At 45.5% G+C, this 27,314-nt stretch overlaps 1 protein-coding gene across 2 annotated transcripts in view; it reads right to left on the reverse strand.

The window, feature by feature from the left end:
- The window catches only part of LOC110321177 (sodium/potassium-transporting ATPase subunit alpha-4), a 35,891-nt gene that overhangs the window by 6,805 nt on the left and 1,772 nt on the right, over positions 1 to 27,314 (reverse strand). For both annotated transcript variants that reach the window (XM_021197276.1, XM_029538181.1), the window contains exons 3-18: positions 25,572 to 25,778; positions 24,749 to 24,862; positions 22,037 to 22,171; positions 21,544 to 21,661; positions 17,198 to 17,466; positions 15,230 to 15,431; positions 14,728 to 14,837; positions 14,397 to 14,531; positions 10,294 to 10,483; positions 9,991 to 10,163; positions 5,343 to 5,479; positions 4,793 to 4,943; positions 4,335 to 4,503; positions 2,578 to 2,732; positions 2,314 to 2,437; positions 1,531 to 1,676 (exon numbers count right to left, since the gene is read on the reverse strand). In XM_021197276.1, coding sequence (XP_021052935.1) covers positions 1,531 to 1,676; positions 2,314 to 2,437; positions 2,578 to 2,732; positions 4,335 to 4,503; positions 4,793 to 4,943; positions 5,343 to 5,479; positions 9,991 to 10,163; positions 10,294 to 10,483; positions 14,397 to 14,531; positions 14,728 to 14,837; positions 15,230 to 15,431; positions 17,198 to 17,466; positions 21,544 to 21,661; positions 22,037 to 22,171; positions 24,749 to 24,862; positions 25,572 to 25,778 — 2,535 coding nt within the window. The remainder of the gene's footprint in view (positions 1 to 1,530; positions 1,677 to 2,313; positions 2,438 to 2,577; positions 2,733 to 4,334; positions 4,504 to 4,792; positions 4,944 to 5,342; positions 5,480 to 9,990; positions 10,164 to 10,293; positions 10,484 to 14,396; positions 14,532 to 14,727; positions 14,838 to 15,229; positions 15,432 to 17,197; positions 17,467 to 21,543; positions 21,662 to 22,036; positions 22,172 to 24,748; positions 24,863 to 25,571; positions 25,779 to 27,314) is intronic.

The following is a 27,314-nucleotide window of genomic DNA, read 5'->3' on the forward strand; positions in this document are numbered from 1 at the left end:
AGGGGAGGGGAGGGGAGGGGAGGAGAGGAGAGGAGAGGAGAGGAGAGGAGAGAAGAGAAGAGAAGAGAAGAGAAGAGAAGAGAAGAGAAGAGAAGAGAAAAGAAAAAGAAGAGAAATATAACTAAAACAGAAGTTGGTATTGCTGTGTTAGACCTGACCATGTGGTTTTTGTGGAGGCAAAAGGAAATAAAACTTTGGCACTTTGGACTAGAAACGTGGTTGAATGCTGCAAGCAGAGCTCACTGGACCAATGGAGCAGAAGTTTGGAAGACAGTAGTGGGTCAAAACCTATGTGGGTCATGGATGCCCGGGTCAAGGGGACTGAGAGAAGAACGGACCACGGTCTGTTCTTGTGACCACGGTCTGTTCTTGTGATATTTTGGCAAAGAATGTGGCTGTTTTCTGCCCTCATCCTAATGAACTGAATTTAAAAGTAACAGACCAATTCCTTAGGCAGAGGAGATTTCAAGATAGCCTAATATGGACTTTATCAGTAATTATTAGTAATCACTCTTATGTAAGTCAACAATGAAAAAGAGCAAGTGGGGAAAAAAGAAATAGGAAACAGATAGCTTGAGGGGAAAATCAGTATCAGGAAGTTTCATGTTGGCATCCAAGGCTTGAGCCTTAAGAAGATTGAGGAGAGAGCTGATCTACATCCGAACAGAGGGTAGGGTGCCCTCAGGGTGAGACCTCACGAGGAAGCCAGGCATCCACCCTGCAAAAGGAAAAGGCCTTGGGAATTTCCTGCTTCTAAAAAGCAGTAACAGAAGCTGCTACAAATGAGATTCAAGGGGACAGGGTTTGTCCCAAGTTGTCATTCACATGATGTTGGCTTTAAGGCCATGAAGGATAGAAATAGGTGGTGTGGAATGTTCTGTGGTTACAGAGAGACCCTGAGGCCAGGCATGTGACAAGGAAGTCCATGCAGAAAAGCCCTGAGAGGCCATTGTACGAAGCTATGAAAGTGAAGCCCAACTTGCACAGGACCCCCAAATGGTGGAGATGCCAGACAACTGTTGTCAACCCATTCTTATAATACTTTATATGTCTTCAGTATCTAAGGGAAGTTCTTGTCATGTAAAGTTATTTTTAAATAGATTTCATCTACTATAAATCAGTATCATGCCACACCTTGACTGTAGGGAAGACACGTAGAATGTAAAACTAACAAGGGCTTGAGTTGAGCTTTGGGGAGGTGTTGGTACTGTGAGCAATGAGAACTCTGGGCATCTCTGACTCCATGGACTTCTTCTGCAGACCTCATGGGGTCAGCTGGCTGAAGCCACAGTGTATAAAAGGTATCTTTTTTCAACACCTAAGACTTGAACACATTTTTTTTTTTTTTTGATACAAAGTCTCATAGCATATAGCCTAGGCTAACCTTGAACTTACTATGTTGCTTAGGTGAGCCCCTTCAATTTGTGGTACTCCTACCTTCGCTTCCCAAGTGCTGGGATTGTACCACCATACTTGGGTGGCTCCCTCAGTCTGACGAGTTCCGATTCAGATCCTACCCGTTCCACTTACCCACTGCTGCCCATAGCTGTCCTCTAGGTCATTTAATTGTGTGTCATCCCAGAATAGACGGATACCCAGAAGATCGAGAGGCTTAAAGCCATTCTCCGCCAGGATCACAAAATAGGTGAAAAATCCAGCCAGAGCTTGTATCATCCCTGTGAGAGACAGAGTCGCCAGGGAGGGGAGTCTGTTCAGAGAGTGGTCCCGAAAGGCAGATCATAGCTGGTTAGTGTGTGTCTGCATAGTGACAAGGATTCTCGGCATCGGTGACCTGATCTTGCCATCTCTGAGACTTGCTTCCAAAACCCTGACGTTTGTTTCTAACCATGTTAAGCTTGCAGAGTAGAACTGTTTAAGCCCTCTGGCACGAATCATAGAGCTATAGGATTTAGAGTTGGCCCCCGCTGGATTTTGGTCTTGCTTTGGTCCATCTAGGGTCATCTTTGGATCACAGACTCTATTAGAAACGTTTTTAATTTTAATCATGTGTCTGTGTGAGGTATGTATATAAGCACAGAGCCTACAACCATCAGAAGGACATCAGAGCTACTGTAGCGTGTTATCTCTTTACTCTTTGCTTCACATATGGAAAGAGGCGCTATCATTTTATGTAGATTTTTCCTTTTACTACTGTCTGTAAGAGATCAACAGTTCTTTGTGGTCCCAGAGCCAAGCTTGTTTCTTTTTTGAAACACTGTTCGCTTGACTTCTAAACAGAGGTGTCTAAATGGCCAGCCACAGCCACTGTCACCCTCCCATCACCCCTCCACCCCCGCACTTCCCTAGGCTCACCGATCTGCCCATAGGCCATGCCAATAAGACGGTGGTTCACAAGATTGTCCGTTTTGGGGTTCCGTGGAAGCCTTTTCATGATGTCACTTTCAGGTGATTCATAAGCCAGGGAGATAGCAGGGACCTGGGGGATGGGTGTTGGGAATGACAGGTATGTGGGGTTCAGAAGACATTCTAGAGCTGTCCTGTCGCAGGACCACAGGACAGGTTTTTCCCTACGATCGATGGATCGTAGGAATCCCCAGAGTGAAACCTGGCACTCACCATGTCAGTGCCCAGATCGATGCAGAGAATGGTTATGGTGCCCAGAGGCAAGGGTATGCTTAAGACGATGAACAGCAGGAAAGGGGTGATCTCAGGGATGTTGCTGGTCAGGGTGTATGCAATGGACTTCTTCAGGTTATCAAAGATGAGGCGGCCTGTGGAGAGGAGAAGCAGCCAGAGGACACACACCTCTGACTCCTGACAAACTGACTCCTGGGAAGAGGAATCGCTAGAAAGGGGTGGTCCGTGAAAATGCTGGGAAGTTGCAGACCTTGGGGGTGGGGGTGGGGGTGGGAGTGGGGGTGAGGGTGGGGGTGGGGCCTGTGATTTCTCTGCAAACTGAGTGACTGACAAGTAAGTAAAGCCATGGTTGATTAACCGTGGGCAGACTTTGTATGGTTTGTTCTTGGGTTCACCATGGCTAGTGTTACCTGATCTCTGAAATTTAGGCAGAGTTGGGCAGAGTTAATCCTGGAGGTGGCTGAAAATACCAGTGTTAAAGTCCTTGCACGATTACGACGGAATGGAAAGAACCCGAGCTTGGGTCTGAATCTGATTTTTCTGCTTTACCTTGTGACCTTGCTTATCCCTGAGTGCCGCTTCTCCTGCCTTGCAAGGTGGCTGAGTCTGGCCTTAGCTATTCTGAGTGACACTTCTGCCTTGCAAGATGGCTGGGTCTAGCCTTGACTACTCTTCCACAGGTTGTCATTTCTTCCCTTAACTCTCTGCTTTTTTTTCCCCTATCGCTTTAACCTTCTGTGAAATCTGCCTTGTTCATTGTCTGTCTCTCCCCACTATAAAGAAAGTTGTTCATGGGCAGGAATTTGTGTCTTTGTCTCCTGTCCCAGGGATAGTCATCTTGCAAATGGCGCTCAGAAAAATTTATTGAATTAAATAGATTTAAAATAATGAGCAAACTGTCAGATTCATACCAGCATACAATAAAGGGGATTGGTATGTTTTAGTAAGATAGCTTCAGACAGAAATGAGGGACCGAAGCATGTAGCTTTATGGGGGGGGGCGGCTCGTGGGGGTCTGTTCCAATAGGCATTCTCTTTGGAATTCTCTGGAAAGAGGGTAATTGAGTTCGTGCAGTTAATTTGCAGATAATTTCCAATTGGTCTTAACATGTCCGAATCATTCAGACAAACAAGTTTCTATGGGGCCCTGCTGAGGACTGACACATTCAGTTTCCGAGGCAATGGCTACCTCACCTCTGAAAACTGTATTGAAGTAAGTACCCTTGAATCCCAGCAAGACCATAAAGAAGACATGATGTATTCCAGGGTCTCGGTCTCCCTGACAAATCTAGACAACGCTCCAACTTCGTCTTTAAAAAGAACACTTAAGTATTAGCTGGATCTTTTTTCTTTTTCTTTTTCTTTTTCTTTTTCTTTTTTCTTTCTTTCTTTTTTTTTTTTTAATATAAGGTCTCTCATTTTACACAGGCAGGCCTCAAAATTGCTGTGTAGCCAAGGATGGCTGACCTTCGACTCATGATCTTCCTGTCTCCATCATCTGAGCGCTGGGGTAATAGGTATTTTATGTGGTGTTGGGACCTAAGCCTAGGGCTTTACACCTGCTGAGTAAGTAGTCTACAAACCATGTCCCTCCAGCCCGAGCTGATGGAATGTTCAAGGCTTTGTCTTCTCACTTCTTGCGGTCAGTAGAGGATTGGGAGGTTGGATGGTGACCATAGGTAATGAAGGTAACATACTCTAAGCCCAAATCCAGCCACCAGGTACCCTCATCCTCACCCTCCTCCACGCCTGTCACAATGGAGGCAAAGTTGTCGTCGAGAAGGATCATGTCAGCCGCCTGCTTAGAGACATCAGAGCCTGTGATGCCCATGGCAATGCCGATGTCAGCCTTCTTCAGCGCTGGAGAGTCATTCACCCCATCACCAGTCACTGCCACAATGGCTCCCTGGTGAAATCCAGATAAGAGTGAAAAAAAAAAAAAATGTGTGTTAGATTCAGGATCAGTCCCAAAGGTCATCTCCATTCCAGCATCTTGCAGTCATGTTTATCTGTGCTCAGCCCTGTCTTCTGTTCCTGGGAGCTATTTAAACCTCCGGAGAGCTTTCAAACTGAAGGCCATCAACGGGGTTCAAGATGGGATTCCCTCCAGTACCTTCCTACCCATTCCATGTGTGCCCCTGCTGGCTTTGTGGCAAGGCTCCGTCAGGCTCCCCAGGGCCTCTTGGCTCCCTTACCAGTCGCTGACACCCCTCCACAATGATGAGTTTCTGCTGAGGGGAGGTCCGGGCAAAGACAATCTCCTTATAGGACTTGAGGATATTGTCCAGCTGCTGTGATTCCATGTCTTTCAGTTCTGAGCCGTGCACTACAATGGCTTTAACAGACCTAAGGGAAGGAGTTTCCAAAGGCTAGATCAAAGCGCTGAGGCCTCGCCTCAGGTTCCAGCAGTCTCGACTGATTTCTTAAGTTCTGGTTTCTTTCCTACCCACTCTCCTTGTTCCCAGTGTGTACTGTCCTCAGATTGTCTCGTCCCATCCTTGACCCTCGTTGTCAGCCACTCCTGCCTTTGGCTCTCTATCTTTTCCTGTTTCCTCTGAAAACCCAGTAACCTAATTTCCTAGCTACTTCTCTGTTATATTTAACTTGGGAGAGGGTAAACCCCACAATCCTTCTTGCTGCAGGAGACCCCCCCCACCCCCAGGAACTTCACAAAGTGGTTTTTGGCAGGACAGGCTGAGGACAATGAGGTGCAAATGTCAGGTCTGAGTTCTTTCAGGGACTCACTTGCTATTGACTTGACTGATAGGGATATTCAGCTGAGTGGCAATGTCCTCCGCCGTTTCGTTACCTTCTGAAATGATACCCACACTTTTGGCAATAGCTTTGGCTGTGATGGGATGATCCCCCGTTACCATAATCACCTGAATTGGGAGAGGAAGGAAAAGGAGAATGTTTTAGATGAGCTCTGGATTCTTTATGCCCCTCTTCCAAGAGTAGCTCATTTAGCAGATCAATTCCAAGCACAACTTGTCCACATCAAGGGTTTAGTCCTTGGAGGCAGGGATGTCAGATGATGTGACACAGGTGCTTCAGGTTCTAGACTGCCCAGGAAGAAGCCAATCATTTGGAAATATTACAAAATTCAGAATTCCATTGCACTTTGTTCCAGAAGCTGTTTGCAACTTTTAAGCAACAACACAAACACATACCAAACATTACGAAGGGATGCCTAGAATAATATGTCACCTAACTAAACTTCATCAGGGCCCAGTGTATATAGACCCTTACTCTGCCTCTTGCCTTGCCTCGCCCTTTCACAATAATTTTAATAAGCCATCCACAACTAATTAAGGGATGAGGACTGAAGGGAAGATGGCTACCTGGGAGCCCCTTCTCAAGGTTCCCAGCTGTCCTCCAGGCGTCCATACAATTTTTCAAGCTCTCATAGGAGGGATCAGTGAAACACCTGGAGAGGGCAAAAGCTTTCGCTGCGTTCAGGGTCAAAGACCCAGAAGAGGCCTATTTGCTTTCAAGGTGTGAATATACACACCGGAGTGGTCTTTCTCAAAGAACTCCACTACAGGGTTTCACAAACCCCATCATTCCATATCCCTAGCACCCTTGGCTTGATGGAAGAAGACAGCAAAATGCTAACTAAGCTGCAATTGCACTGAGCTGGTACCCCAACCTACTGCTGGTGATCATTCAGCTGTGTTGCAGGACAGTGGATCACCGGGAGCTCAGGCTAGGGCTGCCTGATAGTGGGTATTAGAGAGGAACCGTAAGAGGACTACCCTGGACCCGTGGCTGAGACTGAGTCCTTAGTGAGGTGATTCTGGGTTACAACACAATGCAAACTTCCCAGGGGCTCATCAATGGTGGCCTAGGACTTGCTTCACAAGGCGTGCATGTCTTTCTCATGCATTCCTAGTCTCTCACCATGTCTGACCACTACACGGACTGTTGTCTAGTTGCTTCAGCCATCTCACCCCAGTGCCAAGCCAGAGAAGCAAAAGTACAAAGCGAACTCTCCCAAGAGTGAGCTCCGGAGACACAACGTTACAAAACACTCAGATATTCGTGTATGAGATGCACTCAGAGAAATAACAATGCAAGGATAACTCTCCCAAGAGTGAGCTCCTTAGACACAATGTTACAAAATACTCAGTTACGCATGTAAGAGATACACTCAACAGAAGAGTAGTTCTACAAAAAATAGCTCCTTTTCAGGTAAAGGCTATCCAGCTGCATTTGAAATTCATTAAGTTCTGGAAGGATTTGATTTCCCATATGTTGGTGCCACCTAAACCTCTCATGTTCTCACAGAGTGGTACCAACTATCCTTGTGTTCCCGTCCACCCTTTTCTCCCAGATCAGACCATCTGAAACTTTCAAATGTCATTAAGAAAGCTATGTAGCTGGAGAGATGGCTCAGTGGTTAAGAGCACCGACTGCTCTTCTGAAGGTTGTGAGTTCAAATCCCAGCAACCATATGATGGCTCACAACCATCCGTAATGAGAGCTGATGCCCTCTTCTGGGGTGTCTGAAGACAGCTATAGTGTACTTACATAAAATAAATAAATAAATAAATAAAAAAGAAAGAAAGAAAGCTATGTCGCTAGGACAGCCTTCATAGCTTGGTTTCTTTGTAGAGGGAACCAGGCTTATAATGCGACAAGTATTTTCAGTCTACTGAAATCTTTCTGATAAATATGATGGAAGTATTTTTCTAATTTTTAAAAATCACATTTGTTTCAAAGTCATGGGCATAGGGGTACCCGCTCGGTCCTGTTATCATTCCCTTGTAAAAGGCTTTGGGGCCATGCAACGGTTATATGACTTCTTTTATTCTGTAGTCTGTGACAGTCACCAGCTGTGTGTCACCACCACTTGGGGCAGGGCAGGAGGCTTGACTCTGGAAGGGTTTGCTTCAGAACAAGCGCCCCTGTGTCAGTTACATTTTGTACGTTTTGAAAGATGACGCTGTTCACCTGTCTCATACTTCCCTCCAGGGAGACAGAATGAGTCAGGATTCCTCAAGGGAATCGGCCAGCTTTCCCATCAGGTTAGCGAGCGTCCAGGAGGAGGTACACATTGTAGGGAAGCCCACAAACGGGCTCAGAACAAGGCCTGCTCAGAAAGCACTGAGGCCCCCTAGCTCACAGCCAGCCCTCCGAGTCCTCACAAACTATCACAAGCTGGCTCTTGCCTCAGGCAGTGGTGGCATCCTGATTCATATGACTTCTTTGGGCCTTCTTCCTACCTGCTGGCACACGCTGTAGCTTTTCTTGCCAAAGCGATCCACAAATCCCCAGGTGAGATAAATTGCCAATATAGGTATATTTATCCACATGAGGTATATTTATAATTTCAATTTGAAAGATAATGCTTTTTCTGTTGCCAAAAAAGCATCTTGCCCTAAGAAAAGTTACCTTCTGCGAGTCAGGACCTGGAGTTGGGGGTGGGGCAAGGTTGTTTTGCTTTTATCCAACAGAAAAAGAAAAGCTAAGCTCATGAGAGCTACCATGAGGTAGGGGCTCAAGCTACTCTGAGCAGCCAGTCTGTCTCCTTGGAATGTGGAGCTCCGGAAGGAGAACGGGTGGCCACTCAGACCTCCTCAGAGCAAGTGCAATGTGCTTGGGCACTGAGAGGAAGGGAATTTGAATAAAGTTGAATACAGGGAAGAAAGGAGATGGAAATGGAGGAGACCACCATGAAAGGAGATGGACATGAGCACGTGGCCAGGAATAACAGCAAGTAAGAAGGGATAATACAGCTGGGAAATAAGTTAGACTAGCTCCAAACCTTTCCAATCCTGGCTTACAGCTTGTAAATAAAATACCTGGATTGTGTGTCTTTTATACGGGCTAGCTGGAATTTAAGCTTTACTGCAGCTGACTATGTTCACAATGTTACTCCTCACTCCGATAGTCTACCTCGAAGCTCAGAGAAGTCAGATGGCTGACTGCCTTCTTCCAAGATATGGATGGGAGCTTCCAGCACTTTGGGGAAACAGCATCCATTATTCTATGGAGATGTTCTGTAACAATGCCATCTCCACAAAGAACTCACTGCCTCAGAGGTTTTCTAAGGTGGTGATTAAACATTTGCTACGTTGTAATTTCCCATATCACTTCTTCAGTCTCCACTCCGGTGAACCATCATTTAACTAAGTGCTATTCAGGACAACTTGCCAGCAGTAACAGGTCTAATATAAGAGCAGCTCCCACGGAGAGCACCTACTCCCCCTAAGGGACTCCAACTCCTCTGCTCTAGCCAGCTCTTCCCATGTCTTAGATGCAGGTGATCCAGGATATATGGTATGAGCAGAGAGTATCAATATCTAATCTGTTATGTTGTGAATCTTGGGCCAGTGAGATGGCTCAGCAAAAGCATTCGCTGAACAAGCCTGACAACCCAAGTTCAAATCCCAAAGCCCACAAGGTGGAAAGAAATAATTGGTTTCCAAAGGTTATTCTCTGAACTACACATGAGCATCGTGGCCTGTGTGTACCCACACACACACACACACACACACACACACACACACACACACACACATACACACACAATCATTCAACATTAAAAACAAAACAAAACAAAACAAAACAGATATGAGTCTTTGATCTAGAAACCTGAATACACAGAATCTCAGAACTGGAAAAATCCCATTGTTGCCTGCCTTCCCGTGAAGTTCAAGGTCCACCTCATCAAAGACTTCAACTCCTGGGTCTGCTCTGTAGTGGAGTTTCACTCTTCCTCTCTAGTTTTCCTTCGAGGGTCAGAGCTTTATACCTGTTTCTGCAGCTGTGCACTGCAAGTCAGACTCACTTGAGGTCCTCAGCTCTATACCTCACCCTCACTATTGCCTGCTCCAGCTCCAGGGGCTTTAGCCTTGCAGTACCACAACCCAGCCCAGCAGTGACTCCTCCTATGGTTTTTAGGGCACCAGTAACATGGCTTAGGGACTTGCTCTCCAGGCACCCTATAGCTACGGAATCAAGATGAGGAGAGGGAAGAGAGGAGGGAGAGGAGAGAGGAGAGAAGAGAGCCAGGGACAGGGACAGGGACAGAGAGACAGAAACAAAGGTCATTCACACATTGGTTGAAGCACTGTGTTTGACAGTGGTTTCAAACTCATTAGAATTTCCAGAAACTTTTGAGGTACTGATGCCTAAGAGTCGTCCTGATGCTGGGAGCATAGTTGAGACAGCTGACTTTTCAAGCTTCCCTGGGGATTTTAACACTCAATTCAAGATAGGCTTCCAGAAGAAACTTCCTGTTGGACATCTCCGAAGAACAGACACCGTAAGCTCAAGGAGGCAGCAATCAATTAGGCCAAGAGTATTGGGTACCTACTCTAGACTGAGCGTTCTACTTGTTCCTTCAAGCTGTGAGGAGTGGAGGGCTTGGGGAAGGGCAGGGATTCACCTTGATCCCTGCGCTTCGACACTTGCTCACAGCATCAGGCACGGCGGTCCGAGGAGGGTCGATCATCGAGATGAGGCCCGCGAAACACAGATTGTCCATGGGAAAATTTAACTCATCGGTATTAAACTGGAACCCCTTAGAGAAATTGCTAGGCAAGTTCAAGAAGCAGAACCCTGCAGAGAGATGAAGGGTCCAGCTGTCACCCAATGTGTCCCCTGACACAACCCCAACACCCTGAGCTGTTCACCCCACAAACAGCCATTCTAATGGTGTTCTTTCAAAGACCTCTCCCCGATTCCTCACCCAGCACGCGTTCGCCCAGACCTCCCAGTTCTAAGTAGGCATTCTGAAAGTCTGTCTTCATTTCTTCATCCATAGGGTACTCCTGCCCATTCAGCAGGAAACTGGAGCAAAAATCAAGGATCCTCTCTGGGGCACCTTTCATTAGCAGCACGTGGGCATCGGAGTTATCTTCCAGAAGGTGGATGGACATCTAGGGAGAGAAGATGTAATGGTAGAACCAGATGGGACAGAGTGGGCAAGAATTCTGGGGAGGGTTTGAAGGTTAAGACACTGGAAACTGGTTTCATACCCACCTCTCATCCTCCACCAGGCCAGTGAAGACTCAAGGGGGCTGGGGGGGCAGCCCCTTCGTTTGCACAGGAACCTATTATCCTCTCAGAAGTTCTCTGAGGGCACAGCAGGTACTCTTTCTCCCTGCAACCTTGCTGACTGGATGGCTCTCATGAACTCAAGGTCCACTGTTCTAGAGCCAGCATCCATGTCTTATCTGCTTTGTGAACTCAGCTAAGTCCACCTGATCCTGAGAAACCTTAGTTCCTATAGAGTATTCTATAGGGTAAAAATATCTTATCTTGACTACTTTATTTTTTTAAATGATTTATTGACTTTTACTATGTGCATTGGTGGCTTGCCTGCAGGTGTCTGTGAGGGTGACAGGTCACTAGGATTGCATACTCTTGTGAGCTGTCATTTGAGTGCTGGGAATTGAACCCAGTTCCTCTGGGAAAGCAGCTAGTGTTCTTAACACTGAGTCATCTCTCCAGTCCCCTTTATGTTTTGTTTGGTTTTGTTTTTGTTGTTTTTTTAATAAGAGTTGCAAAACAAAAACAAAACTCAAGCTTTGAAACTGAAGCACAGATTTTAAATAATTTAGCCCTGTAGCCATTCTTCTACAGGCAGGAGATGCCACCGAGAGACTGTCTACTAGTCAGATGTCTGATGACAGAAGGCGAGGTAGGTTCATGAGAAGAATCTGGAGCAAGCAGAGGGAGCAATCAGGTGGCTTGGGTTTTCTGTTCCCTTGGATCTCTGGTCTGTGAAAAAGCACCCCGTGGAGTTCCTCTTTTTTTTTTTTTTTTTTTTTTTGACTTATGGGAACTGCCTGCTATGATCCCTGTTGGAGGCAGAATCAGCAAACAGAAAGGAATTGTGGGAACGCAGAGGAGACCAGACTGCATTTCCTGGATGTTGGATGGGGTGAGCCACTGGCCCGTAAAATGTGGTTACAGCTGATTTGTTAAAGGATGACTAGTTATGTTCAAGATATGCTCAAGTCGTTAAAAGGGAAAAACGGTTAAGGAGGAAGCTGTTTAAGATGAACAAAGCTCCGTGTTCTTGGTGAGTATTTGTTGAATGAATCAAAAAGGCTCAGGGGAGCACAAGACCTCCTCACTCTACTAACCTGGTCACAGGGAATAAAAAGCTTGATAAAAGATTACAGATGGGGGGTGGAGCTGGAGAGATGGCTCATCTGTTAAAAGCACTGACTGCCCTTCCAGAGTTCCTGAGTTCAATTCCTAGCAACCACACTCTCTTCTGGTGTGTCTGAAGACAGCCACAGTACACTCATATGCATTAAATAAATAAATAAATAAATAAATAAGTAATTCTCAAAAAAATTTTTTTTTTACAGATAGGACTTAGAAGGTGGCTCAGCAAATAAAGTTGCTTGAGGCCAAACCTGAACACCTGAATTTGGTCTCTGGCCTGGAAGTGGAAGGAGTTGAATGGTCTCACAGATTGTCCCCTGACAGCTGCATGGAATCCATGACATACTCCTCCGCCCCCCCCCCCCCAAAAAAGGGTTTTGGCTGGGCCTGGTGGTACATGATTTTAATTCTAGAAACAAGTAGATCTCTGTGAGTTCAAGGCCATCCCGGTTTGCATAATGAGTTCCAGGCTATGTAGAGAGGCACTGTCTCAAAAAGAAAAAGAGAAAAGAAAGAAAGGAAAAAGAAATAGGTGGGGGTTTGTTGTTGTGTTTGTTTGTTTGTTTGTTTGTTTGGCTAGGTTTTACCATGAAGCCCTGGCTGGCCTGGAACTTATTCTGTAGACCAGGCTGACCTCAAACTTACAGAGAACCTCATGGCTCTGCCTCCTGAGTATTGTTGTTGTTGTTGTTAAAATTACATAAAGAACAGGGTGGTGGTGGTGCATGCCTTTAATCACTCAGGAAGCAAAGGCAGGTGGGTTCTGAGTTTGAGACTAGCCTGGTCTTCAAAGTGAGTTCCAGGACATACAGGGCTACACAGTGAGACCCTGAACCCCACCTCCTGCAAAAAGAAAAAGAAAAAAAGAGAAAAGATTATATAAAGAAGATATAAAGAAGATGGAGAGAGAAAGAGAAATCAGAAATGCTCAGACTACAATCTATTTCAGAGATGGTAAGAGACGACCAGGCTAAGTAAGACGCATTCCTTTCAAAGACTCGAGTCTCTGCCCTTGGAGCAAGCTAATTATAGTAGTTCACTCAAAGCCTGTCAGAGCTAGTGCCTGCTGGAGCTGAGTCCAGTGGGGTTGGCTTGTCACACACCGTGTACCACAGAGACCAATTCTGCCACTTGAATGATATTCAGTAGCTCAGAAGCACTCATATGGTAATTTGGGGGGAACATGGTTACTTGTTAGACATTCCAACAATGTCATGAATATGTTCGACTTTTATTTTTAACCACATGGAGGGAGAGATGCCTAATTCATCCAAAGGCCTTACTCACACCCTGCCAGGCCACAGAATTCCTGTCTGGTTAGTGAGGCCACCAAGTGTCAGGGGGGAAAAAAAGTAGGAATAACGTTTGCAGCTTATTTGCAGCTCTGGGAGCTCTGTTTTATCACAGTGACTAAGGCGAGTTTCGATGGGAAGTGTGGATCTACTTAGCCTTTAGTGTTCCATCAGAAAGTACAAGTAATTGGGTTTTAAAAATCCATATAGACTGTTATTTTGTTTATGCCTGAAGACAGAAGGGCAAAACTGACTTAGGAGTCTTATTTCATAACCCTGTTACACTCAAATGTCTGGTCTTCATGGAAATACAAGGAGTTGGAGGAGTCATCGCTGAGCAAACTGGCCTAGGCTCCCTCCAGCCTCAGCAAGGGGACTCCCTCCAGCCTCAGCAAGGGGACTCCCTCCAGCCTCAGCAAGGGGACGCTCTACTTTCTACTGAAATCCTCTTCGAAGTTAGCTTGGATTCTCATCCCTTCCCCCACGCCTTGGCAAGGACTATTGCTGCTCCTCTTCCTCTTCTTCATCATCTTCCTCCTCCTCCTTCCTCTTCTTCCTCCTTTTCATCCTCCTCTTTTCTTCTTCCTCTTCCTTTTTAAGACAGGGTCTCTCATACTATAGGTCAAATTTACCTGAAATTTAGAGTAATCCTTCTGCCTCAGCCCTCTCCCGGCTGCTGAGGTAATAGGTCGAGGTTATATGAACCACCATGCGTAGCTTCTCTGGATTTCCTTGTTTGTATCCCTGACCATCACTCACCCTCTCCCTCGCCTGCCTGCTCCTCCCTGGATAATGAATCAATGTTTTTGAAGGTGAAAAATATAAGCCTGGAAGTGAGTTCCAGGACAGCCGGGGCTACGCAGAGAAAACCAGTCTCAAAAAACAAACAAACAAACAAAAAAAAAAAACCAAAAAAAACCCAAAGCAAACAACAACAAAAACAACAAATAAACAAAAAGAAAAATATGACACACGTGCATTTGACCCCTAACTGTCTCATGATGGCTGCCCTAGGGACTTCACAGAGGGAAAGGGGGTATAGGCTGTCTACACTGGCGAATTTCATAGCAGACACTGGTTTAGACTAATAGCTGTGTGACTCCCAGCAGCCGGCCTCAGCTGCCTCTGTCCATCTTAGAGTTTTATGCAGAGCTCTCTTTGCAGGCAACATGGGTGAACCTTCTGCTCAGACCCTCTCCCTTGACCACCCACTTCTCTCTCCTTAGTGTTTGTCACTTTCCTTGTGGTGAGCCTTCCTCCTAGTTGGGATGCTGGCTCTCCTGAACGAGTGCCCTGCTCCAAAGTACAGCTGGAGGCAAAGGCCCCAACCGGCGAGTCCATGGCTCCCACCGTTCTCCGGCCACCTTTGTCAGTTCTGTACCTGATACTTGTTGGTAGAGTTAAAGGGAATCTCCGCCACCTTGGGGTTTTTCTGCCTCATTTCGCTCACGGGGCTGTAAGACTGTTCAATGAATTTGAGGAGGGCTGACTCGGAAGCATCCCCCGTTGTTGCCCTCTGCAAGAAAGGGAGTGTACAGTAAGTCCCAGGGGTATACCATCTGGACAAGGGATTTACCTGTGGTCTCAAGCAGAGAGGCAGAACGGGGAGGGAAGGGTGTGTGTAGAAAACCACTGAAAAGCAGACTTTTCTGGAAAGGACAGACAGGTGATATTAGTCACTGCGGCGCCCTCTTTCCACTTCAACTTGATACCTTAGCTATGGGAACAGACTCCTGATGGGGTTTAAAGTCGGCCCGGTTACAGAGGCCAGCGATTCGAGCCAGGTAAAACCAGGTGTCCGAGGACTTGGGAAATGTTTTCCCTAGGGAAGAAGAAGAGGAGGAAGAGCTATAAACACACAGAGTTTAAAACAAGGGGTTAGACGTTGAGAGGGAGATCATTCCGGGGACTGGGAGGGTCAAGATCATTCTCAGCTACATAAGGCGTTGAAGGCCAAACAAACGAAGCAGGGGTTTTTCACTTTCTCCTTCGCCCCTAAACACTACACAGAGATGGTATCTCTTCTCTTTCTTTCTTTTTGGTTTTCCGAGACTAGGCGTGTGCCACCACCGCCCGGAGTGATATTTCCTATGACCCCACCCCCACCCTCGCATCTGTCCACGTCCCCGCTCTCTCCTGTTTATCTGGCATCATCTATCCCCTAAGCTTCCCACCCCAAACCTTTCGCTCTTGGCTACCAGGGCCACTTGTTACCCGTGGTTTGCTCCTCACTGGTGTCGGCCTCATACACAGTCTTATCAAACCACAAATGAGCCACTGTCATGCGGTTCTGGGTGAGGGTGCCCGTCTTGTCCGAGCAGATGGTGGATGTGGAGCCCAGCGTCTCCACGGCCTCCAGGTTCTTCACCAGGCAGTTCTTGCGAGCCATGCGCTTGGCTGTCAGCGTCAGGCACACCTAAGGCCACCAAAAGGGGAAAGAATGGATCGAGGTGGAGACTGGTCAGATTGTTTGGCTTTGGAAATTTAATTATTTTTATTTCCCTTTTACCCTAACCCGGTCTTTAGAAATCCCACCTGGGATGCTGAGGAAATGGTCTATGGCGAGAGTTTTCAGTGTGCACCTCCCTCCTGTGTCTGTCCCAGAGCACAGGCTCCTTCCCCGGGACACATTTCGATCTTTCATTCAGGAACCTCTTTTACATCCCAGACCACTCTCTGTCTTTCAGATCCACTCTCTACAAGGACCACATCGCTGGGTCACGTTTTACTGTGGTATACAGTGCTATGTATGGATGGGGCATCTTGCCAATAATGTCAGAAAAGTTTGGGCAGGAGGAAATGATAATGACATTGGGAAAGGATGTCAAAGTACTGAAAAGCCCCCGGGAAATCATTTAAACCACTGCTTGTGGACGTTGTACATCGTGGTGCGCACTAGGCTCCGCACCACGATGTACAACGTCCACAAGCAGAACCATCCGTAACAAGAACTGACGTCCTCTTCTGGAGTGTCTGAAGACAGCTACAGTGTACTTACATATAATAAATAAATAAATCTTAAAAAAAAAAGTATCAGAATTTTCTAAAAAAAAATCATAAATGGAAGCTAAGGTGGTTTTTAAAAATTAACAAACTATTGTGCTGTGGATAGGTAAGTATAGAATTCCAATTATGGAATTACATTTTATTTATACTATATCCTTAGTTCCTAGCATTTTAAAACTAGTCCTAACACACTCTAAATGTTATCCTTATTTCTATTTTAAGATGACTATAGAAAAACCAGAATATGGTGCCTGGAGCGATGGCTCAGCGGTTAAGAGCACTGACTGCCCTTCCAGAGGTCCGGAGTTCAATTCCCAGCAACCACATGGTGGCTCACAACCATCTGTCATGGGATCTGGTGCCCTCTTCTGGTGTGTCTGAAGAGAACTACAATGTACTCACATACATAAAATAAATAAATCTTTAAAAACAAAACAAAACAAAACTAGAGCAACAAGTTACCCAAACAAGTTATTAGTAAGACAGAGAGCCGAGACTGTGTCATAGGAAGAATGGTTAAGGGATAAGGGATTACTTGGAGAATCTGAGGGGTCATGATGGTTGTCATGGGGGTGGGGGAGGGCCATTAGGACACAAAGAACCAACTTATTCTGGTTGAGAAAACCTGGATGGAACAGGGAATCATATTTCTGCTCAGTTTAACTAAAGTGAGCTAAGAACAAGACGGGGCTGAGACAAAGGAGCTATGTCGGCCGCCCTCAGAAACAAACCACATTTATCTCCCATGGATTTTTATAGAGGACATCCAGTGTTGGCTCAAAGGTTGATTTTAAGTGGCCTTGAAGTCCTTTTTGGTAGAATTCCGTAATCCTAAATTAATCTTGCTCTATAAACTAACAAATGCATGAGGTCTGAATATCCTAAGTGCTCTGGCAGAGTTTAACAGCCAATGCACCTGAGACCGGAGCATGATCCTTTCTCTGTTGCATCTTGCTTCCTCTTTCACCGAGGGGACAGAGTACTCACAGAGGCACAGGTAGAGGAATGCAGTACAATGCTTGTAGGAACTAAATTGCTTCTGATGCTTCTATGCATCTCAGGGATACCCCTCACTTCAGATGTTCCTTAGCAACAAAAGTGTTAGTAAGTACACTTTCTTTCCCTGGAGTCATTTGTCTGCCCAGAGGTCACCCCTCCCCACCCTTGTTTACTCACAGTGACAGTGGCTAGCAGCCCTTCCGGCACATTGGCCACAATGATGCCAATAAGGAAAATGACAGCATCCAGCCAGGTGTAGCCCAAGATAATCGAGAGCCAAAAAAACGAGACACCGAGGAAGACTGCAACAGCTGTGATCAGATGGATGAAGTGTTCGATTTCCATGGCAATGGGGGTCTTGCCCATTTGCAAGCCTGATGTCAGGGAAGCAATCCGGCCCATTACTGTGTAGTCTCCTGTAGCAATCACAATACCCCGAGCTGTTCCTGTGAATGAAGGAAGAAGCTATAACTCCATACTGTGGTAGAGTAAGGATTGCTTGGGCTGATATAACCACCCCAGTTACTGACATTGAACTTCTCAAATGTTTTGGTTGTTTTGCTAGGAGAATCTTTTGTTATCATGGTTGGTTCCTGACACTTTATAGTTTCTGGCATGATAGGAATATCGGACAGAGAGCTTCTAAATTCCATAGAATCCCTAGGTGGTAAGAGAACCGTTTGTGTTAACAAGGCAACTCTTGGTGGGCTCTTGGGTAGGCACAGGATGAGGAGGTTGCCAGGGGAACCAGCTATGGGATTACAGGGTGGGCTTTCAGCTCTACAACCCAACATCCAGAATAGGGAGAGAGGCTGAAGGTTGAATTGATTACCAATGGCAAATGATATAATCAGTCACATCTATGTAATAAAACATCCATTAAAAAGTCAAGACAACTGTGTTTGGAGAGCTTCCAGCCTGGCAAACACATGGAGATGTCTGGAGGATAGCATACTCAAGATACAGAAACTCCACATCTCTGCCCACATCCCATGCCCTGTGTATGTCTCCCATCTACCTCTTTACTTGTCTCCTATCCTCTGTAATGAGTGCAAAATGTAGGCCACGTGCTTCTCTGACTTCCGAGAGCCTTAAGGAAAAAGCCCTGGGAATCGCAGTTCACAGCCACCCTGTCAGAAGTATGGATGACGAGCCTATTACTCGGACTAGAGACTGGAGTAGGAAGAGTCTCATGGGACAGCGCTCTTGTCTGATGCTATTTTGAGGTAGTTCATGTCAAACTTTGATTGAGTTATGGGGAACTGATGGGGAATCCCTACAGTAAGACATAGGGTTCTGTGCAGACAGGAAAAGGAAGGGTGCAAGCCACAGGCTGCTAAGCACCCTACAGTGCTCGTTCACAACAAAGAACTCTCCAGTCCTCAGTGTCACTATTTGAGGAGCCCCTTCCCTGCTTTTCTGACTAGAGCTCGTCTGACCTCTGCTGGGTGGCACCAGCCATAACACCTGTGCCCTGTGCCTTTCCGGGGCTTTTTCCCCCCACCAGCTCTGCTCCCTATGTTGACTTTACTCACATATGGTACAGGAGGACACTCACCCACAACTTTGAAACAAGATTGTTTAAAACCATTCTTTCTGCTGCCCCATAGTGCCTGACGTTCCTACCATTCAAGTTAGAGAATTATCGAGGACAGAAACCCATGGAAAGAATTTTCATCTCAGAAGCAGAAGGGCACAGGGCCGAACCATCAACTTTTTAAACAAGTAGTTTTTTTCCCCCTGTGATAAAGTGCCATGCTTTCTAAGGCTATGTCTTCCTCTAATTAAACATGGGATGAAGCACAGTGCAGATGCTGTGAGTTACTAGAAACCCAGGATTTGAGAGGCTGAAGAGGAGGGGGGAGGAGGGGGAGGAGGAAAAGGAGGAAAAGGAAGAGGAGGAAGAGGAGGAGGGGGAAGAGGGGGAGAAACAGCAAAGAACCCACAAAGCTGTGAAATCAAATATCTCAAAAAAAAAAAAAAAAAAAAAAAAAAAAGCCTAGAACAAGGTTGGATGTATGGTAGACACTCAACTTTATTCTGGCATTCCAGTGAATAAAAGATTATCTAAAGGGTCAGTGTAAAATCATACATGTGACTCAGTAGGAGTGGATCCCACAAACACAGGGGCACGGAGTAGCTGGTGGTCTCCAGTTCTAAAACTGCCTTCAGCAACAGTCAAGGCGCATGAGCTGAAGAGATGGCTCAGTGGTTAAGAAAGAGCATTTACTGCTCTTGCAGCCAACTTGGACTTGGTTCCCAGAACCTACATGGTGCTCGCAGCCGTCTCTAACTGCAGCTTGAGGGATCGCCTCTTCCGATTTCCTTGGGCTTCTGAGTATATGTAGGACACAAATGTAGACACAGACAGACAGGCAGACACACACAAACACACACACACACACACACACACACTCGCATGCACGCACGCACACACTACATCTAAGAGTAGAGTTCTTAGATGGATTAGGCCAGTATTATGGTGGAGGAGACTTTAGCAAGGGTCACAATGCAAAACACCCTGCAGACAACCTTTGAATTGGTGGACAGGGTCTCTAAACCTTTATGAAAATAATAAAAATGACTGAAAGATACTGAAAGGATTTTGTATTTTTGATAAGATGGGTGTAGGTGGCTACAGTGGTCGTTTAAATGCATTCCATGCACATATCTAGCTAGAAATGATTAAATGTAATAAATGCTCCCTGTGTGTCTGGAGATGGAGCAGGATAGCATCAAACCGGAAGAAAACTGATAAGGGCAAATATCCTGTGTCTTAGGGCAGACTGTTCCCTCCCTCGTACACCCTGCATGTGTCATCAGAGAGCGGTCAGGCTCCCTGGAAGCACGGCAACACTAAGAGAGGGGTTTGTGCCATTGCCTGTCAAGGACCACAGTAACGGCGGCTGGGGGGCAGGGCTTTTTTTTTTTTTTTTTTTATGGGGGGGGGGGGGGGGGGGAAGGATAAGGTTGTATTTGTGTTACTAATTGGTAAATTGGTCTAGGGTGAAGTTTAACGGGGAAACTGGTCTAAGGCAAATGCTATTACTCGGCGACTTGTACAAAGCTTAGTTTTGGCGGGCATGGTAGAACACTTCTTTAACTTCAGCACTCGGGAACTGGTGCATAAGGATCTCTGTGAGTTCAAGGCCAGCCTGGTCTACATAGCAAGGTCCAGGACAGCCAGGGCTACACAGCAAGACCTGATATATGTCAACAAACAAAACAAAATTCCTTAGCCTATCTCGCTAGTTCTACTCTCCTGGCTACATTTGGATTTTGTTTGTCTCCTATTAAATCCCTTTTCTCTCAGATAGACCCTTGTTTTTCAGCTGGAGCATCTCACCAACTCTTGCCTAACCCGCTTGTCAGCAGCCTAGACTTAGCTGATGAAAAACCTACTTCAGAAAGATAAACCTGAGCAAATGTTCTCCTAAAACATAACAGCTAAAATACAGCATTTTAAAAAAAAGAGGACTCTTGCTAATTTGTATTTTTCTGTACATTCAATAATTATGTTTTATATATTGTGTACACATCAAATGATATAATTTGTTTCTGGTTGGGGTCTTCCTTAGTGTATATTGAACATTATTGTTCTTATTCAGACATTTTCAAGTGAAGCGATTTAATGAGGAGAGGTTGTCAGTACTCCATGTAGAGCAGCATGGGAAGTGGAGGCAAGGGCGTGGGCTTTGAAGACAGACTTTCATTAGAATCTCTAATCTCCCTCTTCTCTGTTGGGTCATACTCTAAACTATGGTGAGCGTGTAATTTCTATGGACTTCATAGAGTTTTGTGTGTGACATTGTGAGAGTCAGAACAAAAAAAAATGTTTATAGTGCTTGACACTAGAGTTATATACATTTATATATTCTACAGAAAGCACCTGTCTTTAGACACTAAGACATTTGATCTTAAGCATTAGTGATGATTTGCAAGTAGACTCTGGAGTATGTTTGGGTTTCCTTAAGGGCAAAGGGCAGAGGAAATAGGGATGTACATGCTGGCTCAGGAGTGCCTTTTCTTTCATTCTAGGGACAAAGCCAGTGTTTGAATGGCAGAGTCTGAGGGACACCTCTAGTAATTCAAGCTTGCAGTGTTGGTAGCCTCCTCTGGAAGGTAAAAGGAGGCAGAAGAGTGACCTGGCAGAGATGGATAACGTCCCTCCATTCTGTGCTATTTCCGACACATAAACCATTTTCTCCACCAGTTCAAACCATTGTCAACAGCTTCAGGATGCTTACAGTGTTAATAGACCTTGTGTGAAGCATTTTATATGTATGTCATTTAGTCCATAAGCAATCAATGGGTAGCAGTTTTTGTATTAACAGTATGCAAATTTGGAAATGATGGCTTTGACTTCCCCCCCTCCAGAGGTCATTAAGCGCCTGAGTGATGGAGAAGCCAATCTTGATACAGTCTTCCTACCCCGAAACCTTGAGAAAACAGAAGGTTTTAAAAGCCATGTGTTTCCACCTCTTTTTTTTGAGCCTGGGTTGCAGATGATATACAATACTCACCTTCTACACAGTTGGTGGAGAAGAAGATGATATTCCGTGTCTCCAGAGGGTTCTGATGGGTGCAATCAGGGCAGCGAGACTGGGGTTCTGACTCCCCAGTCAAGGAGGAATTGTCTACCTGGGATGGGAAGCAGAGGTTAAAAGGCAGTCACAGGACAAAGAACCATCACGTCATTAACATGCAGAGATAAGTATCTGAACCTCATCTACTTTCCCCCAAACCACCCTCATCACTGTCTCAAGGTTCTGAATAATAAGATCGGATTAAGACTAAGCCGGGCGTGGTGGCACACGCCTTTAATCCCAGCACTTGGGAGGCAGAGGCAGGCGGATTTCTGAGTTCGAGGCCAGCCTGGTCTACAGAGTGAATTCCAGGACAGCCAGGGCTACACAGAGAAACCCTGTCTCGAAAAACCAAAAAAAAAAAAAAAGAAGACTAAGCCCAGGTCTTCACCGTGCCATAGGCTCCCTCCTATCGCTTTCCTCATCTCACCTTACATCCTTGCGCAGCGATAACCCTGATATCAGCAGGGATTTGGTCTCCTCCCTTCACTTCTACTAGGTCTCCCAAAACCACATCTCTTACATTGATTTGCATTTTCTCTCCATCTCGAATCACCAGAGCTTGCTGTAGGAAGATAATGTAGGGTTGTTATATCGCCTCTTGCACTTCTTGTTGCGCTCTGACCCTCCCCACTTCCATCTCTGTCCTTCTGTGTCAGGTCTACTATTGCTGTCTGCAGAACCTTTGCAATGGGACTTGATTGATGGCCTTTCCGTTAAGAGGTGGGATCTATCTCTTTGTCCCTAAGCGTAGAAGTGACCATGTAATCTATTTTTTTTTTTTATTTTTGGCCCAGAAGATTTTAGCAGATATAAGAATAAAGGCTTAAAAAATTATTTAATGCCCAGATGCAGAGACCCACAGCCAGACATCTGGTAGAGCTTGGAGAATACCGATGAGGGGGAGGAAGGGTTATAGGAACCAGAGAGGTCAAAGACACCCCAAGAAAACCCACAGAAGCAACTAAGCTGGACCCACAGGGGCAAGAATTGACAACCAAGAAGCCTGAAGGGGTCTGACCTAGGCCTTCCACACACATGTTATAGTTGTGGTCTTCCTGTGGGACTCCTAACAGTGGGAGCAAGGGCTGTCCTGACTCTGTTGCCTGCCTTTGGGGCCTTTCCCCTTGAGTGGCTGCCTCATCTAAGCTCATCTAACTGGAGAACTGGAGAAGATGCACCTAGTCTTACTGCAACTTGATGTACCAAGGCTGTTTGATATCCAAGGGAGGCCTCTCCTTTTCTGAAGAGAAAGGGAGGAGGAGTGGACGATGCGGGAAGGAAGAGGGAAGAGACCGGAAGGAGAGGAGGGATGGGAAACTTTGGATCTGGATGTAAAGTAAATAAATAAATTAGTAAAAAAAAAAATTGTTCCTGTTAAGGTTTGCCCTGCTGTTCCTGGGAACCCCTCTGTTCCCATGAACAAGCAAGAGCTACGAGCATCTCAATCCTTTCAACCGAGGCGTGAATAAGGTTATCTTCTATCTCTCCCTAGAGCAAGCTGAAGCCAGCTTAGACCAGAGCAGCAGCACAGACTCAGAACTGTGACAAAAGTCATGTTTGGGTGGTACATTAGGCAATCAGTGCCACCTGATAAACTCCAAGATCAAAACTCTTACTCAAAGAAAGGTTTAAATCATGCTGACATTAACGGGAGAACATCCTAGGCTACAAGGGTGGAGTATAATAACATTGTTGCATGAGCTGGGAGGCTTGGGTTTTTTTAAGCCTCTAGGCCTGTATTTAGGAACTCCAATCCGCTGTCATACTTTTTCCAGATACCTTTAAAAACATTCCATTTAAAAAATAAAATTTAAATTTCAGAAAAGCTTCGATAATAAGGATAGTGACAAGCACACCTATAAAACTTTCACCTGCCTTCACCCACTAACCGTCCACCTCAGTCGCTTCATCCTTTCCTGACTCGAAGTTAGATGCATCATGGTAATTTATCCTAAACACTTCTGTGTGCATTTTCAAAGAATTATGTAATCTTCATTCTCTTAAAAAAGATTTATCTTATGTATATGTATACATATCTATACACATATATATATATGCATGTACACACATATATACATACATGTGTACATATATACATGTGTATGTATGTATATAGATATGCACCATGTTCATGCCCGGTGCCTGTGAGGCCAGAAGAGAAGGAATCCTTTGAAACTGGAGTTTCAGGTGGTTGTAAGCGTGAGAACGGAACCCAGCTCTCACAGATTCTTAGGGTTTCTATTGCTTGGATAAACACCACAATCAAAATCAGCTTTGGGAGGAAAGGATTTATGCCACTTAAGCATTCCACATCACACTCCGTTACCCAGAGGCCATGGAGTGCTGCATATGGCTTGCTCTCCCTGGGCTTGCTCAGCCACTTTCTTGTAGCACCCAGGACTACCCGGCTGAGGGGTGGCACTGTCCACAGTGATTTGGAGCCTCCCACATCAATTATCGATCAAGGGACTATACCACAGGCTTGCCCACATGCCAATCTGGTGTGGACATTTTTTTCAACTGAATCCCTTCTTCCCAAGTGATGCTAGGGTGTGTCGGGTGGACATAAAATTAGCCAACAAAAGCAGCAAGTGCTGTTATCTGCGGATCCATTCCTTGGCCCCTAGGTTGTTCTTTTCTATGACAGCACAGTGATTGTTTCAAGTGGTTTGATTTTGATGCAATGCTCACATTTACTGCATACATTTCAGCTTTTGGCACTTGACCCAAAATGTCTCTTTAAGGCATTACTTCCCAACATAGCGTTAGGCCCAGGACTCATATCTTTACCAGAATATTCATATAACCATATCCTTTTAGCTTTTTAAAAACTGGAACATTTCCACAGATTCATTGTCTTTAATGTCAGCCTCCCCAGAGGCTTCGTTTTCAGTAGATGTCCTTATTTAAGTTGTGGAGGGTCATTCTTCATTTCATTGTCACTTTCAGACTAGACAATCTGTGGCTATTGTCATCAGAGCTTGATTTCCATTTCTCCTGGGACTTTCCAGGCTCCTCATCACCAGCCTCACTCGGTGCACCCACTGTGTGTGACAGTCTCCAGGGGACTGAGCAATTATATAACTCATCACAATCTGCACTTCCTTTCACTAGCTCTTCCCCCACAAGTCCTACCTACCTGAGGCACCATGTTCTTAAAAGACTCCATGATCTTGGAGCTCTTGGCCTCCTGGTAATATGAGAAGCAGCCAGTAATGAGGACAACGCCAGCTAACACAATCCCCAGGTACAGCTGAAGATAGAGAAAGTGTCATTAGCACATCCTTTTCTCCCTCTGCATTCTCAGATAGATTGCCAAGGGAACAACTTCCTCTGGCTGGAGGAAGTCATGGGACCGAGGGCTGAGGATCTGGGAAGTGTTGGCACACTTGGCTTTTTGGTAATGAAGACCTAAGCTATTGTGTTGAGTGGTCAGAAAACTAGAGAATGTGACTCTTCCTCTCCCTCTATAGGCAGGAGGTGGACAATGAGCTAAGGAAATAAGAGATGAAGAGGTCGGCATTCTGAGTAAGAAAGGGGGGACTACAGGGAGAGAGATGGTTCAGCAGTTAAGAGCACTGACTGCTTTTCTAGAGGTCCTGAGTTCAATTCCCAGCAACTATATGTTGGATCATAACCATCTATACTGGCATCTGATGCCCTCCCTCTGGTGTATCTGAAGACAGCTAGAGTCTGAAGATGAGCTACAGTGTACTTATATACATTAAATAAGTAAATGCATCTTTCAAAAGGGGGAGGGAGGGACTGCAGAAACACTGTGATGGCCACTTGGTGAGGAGACTGGTAGAAAAACGCCTTTTAGGGAGCTGAACCAGAAGCTTTCTAGATAGAGTTTGCAGGAGACCAAGATGGACCAAGAGCTTCCCCAGAAACTTATGAACTACTGGGGATTCAGGTGAGTGAGGAGAGTTTGGGAGTTTGGGGGGAGGGAGCAAACTCACATTATCTTTGTTAGCGTTGTCTTTGTAATAATTTACATGTATGCCATAGGCCAGGAAGCAGAGACAGGCACCAGTCCACAGGAGGAGGGAGAAACCACCAAACAGCTGTTTACAGAATTTGACCCACTCAGGAACGGTTGGAGGAGGGGTTAGTGCATTCGGTCCATTTTGAAACAGAATTTCCTGGGCTTCTGCGACGCTAAGACCCTGTGTGGAGAAGAGATAAGGATGGAGAGGCAGCTGTGAAAAAGAACCAGTTACAGCAAGAGAAGCTACTGGTTACAGCCTCAGGATAGGTCTACCCCAAAGCAGCCTTGGAAGAGCCTTCTGAAGATTCTTTCCGATAAGGATTTTAGAATTTGTATTGTAGAAGGGGTTTCATTTAGCTTACTCTTAGAGAGCTTTTTCCATTTGTTTGTGCATTTGTGTGTGGATTGGTTTGCAAACCTTTTGAACTTGAATATTTTTTCTTGGGGCTTGGTCATGTGATAGGAGCTGAGAATATCATCATTAGTAGCAATGGTCTCCACCCAAAGGGACTCTGAGATGGCATGACGGGAAGGGTGGTTGCGTCAAGGCTTAACAACCTAGGTCTAATTCTTGGACTCACGTGGTAGAGAGAACTAAATTTTACAAGTTGTCCTCTGACCTCTGTGTGTATGTAGTGGCACAGTCATACCTCCACACATAAACTTAGGTGCTCCCAATAATTAATCAATTGAATGAATGAAATTCAAGAATGTTCCTTATTTTTAGGGAGCTCAAGTTGGGAAACAAACATATAGAGATGATTATAGTATTATAATCACCTAGTATTAACTAGGTTAACTGGGGCTATGATCCATGATGCTGGTAACATCTTGGTCTTCACACTTTGGCTTTCCAAATTGGAAACTAGGGGGAAAAAAATCAGACTAAAGACACCAATGTATGGATTTTATGCTGGCCTTATGCATGCACTTCTGTGATTTTTCCTTAATATTATGTGATAATAGAATCTACCAGAGCCTATCAGCCATTCCCTTAGCCTGTCTTCAAAAAGACCTAAGGGGCGTCACTATTCTCTCAAGAGTCTAAAGCTTTTAGTAACAATACTAAATCATTGTCATCTTTACCCATCCTTGAGGATGGGTGATTGGCCACCAAATTCCAGGACAGCCTGATCTACATAGTCAGGCCCTGCCTCAGAAAAAAAAAAAAGTGTTTGGTAAATGTTATGGTTTGACTCTTAGATATTCCCCAAATTACCTGACCCCAGCTGATGGTGGTGTTGTGAGGGTGCTGTCGGGAGAGTTCAGGGGAGCAAATAGACTACTGGGAGGTGCCCTTGAATAGTTATGTTGGGATTCTCCCTCCATCTTCCTATGGGCCAAGAAGTCCACAGCTTTGTTCCATCACGTGGCTTCCTTCCTCCCCACAGATGAAGTGTGAGCAGTAGAGCCAAGAGACCCCGGCCTGAACCCTCCCAGCTCCGAGTCAGAATGACGCCTTCCTCCTTTACATTGTTTGTCTCTGTTGTAAGTTACCTTGTTCTATGGCTGCAAAGAGACACCGTAACCGAGGCAACCTACACAACAAAGTGTTTGTTGGGGCTCATAGTCCCAGATAGTTAGAGACATGACCATCATGGCAGGGAGTATGGCAGCAGGCAGGCTGTAGCTGCGAGCTTGCATCCTGATCCACAGATACAAGGCAGAAAGAGAGAGAGAGAGAGAGAGAGAGAGAGAGAGAGAGAGAGAGAGA

Source organism: Mus pahari, chromosome 5, assembly GCF_900095145.1.
Source record: "Mus pahari chromosome 5, PAHARI_EIJ_v1.1, whole genome shotgun sequence".
Lineage (NCBI taxonomy): Eukaryota > Metazoa > Chordata > Mammalia > Rodentia > Muridae > Mus > Mus pahari.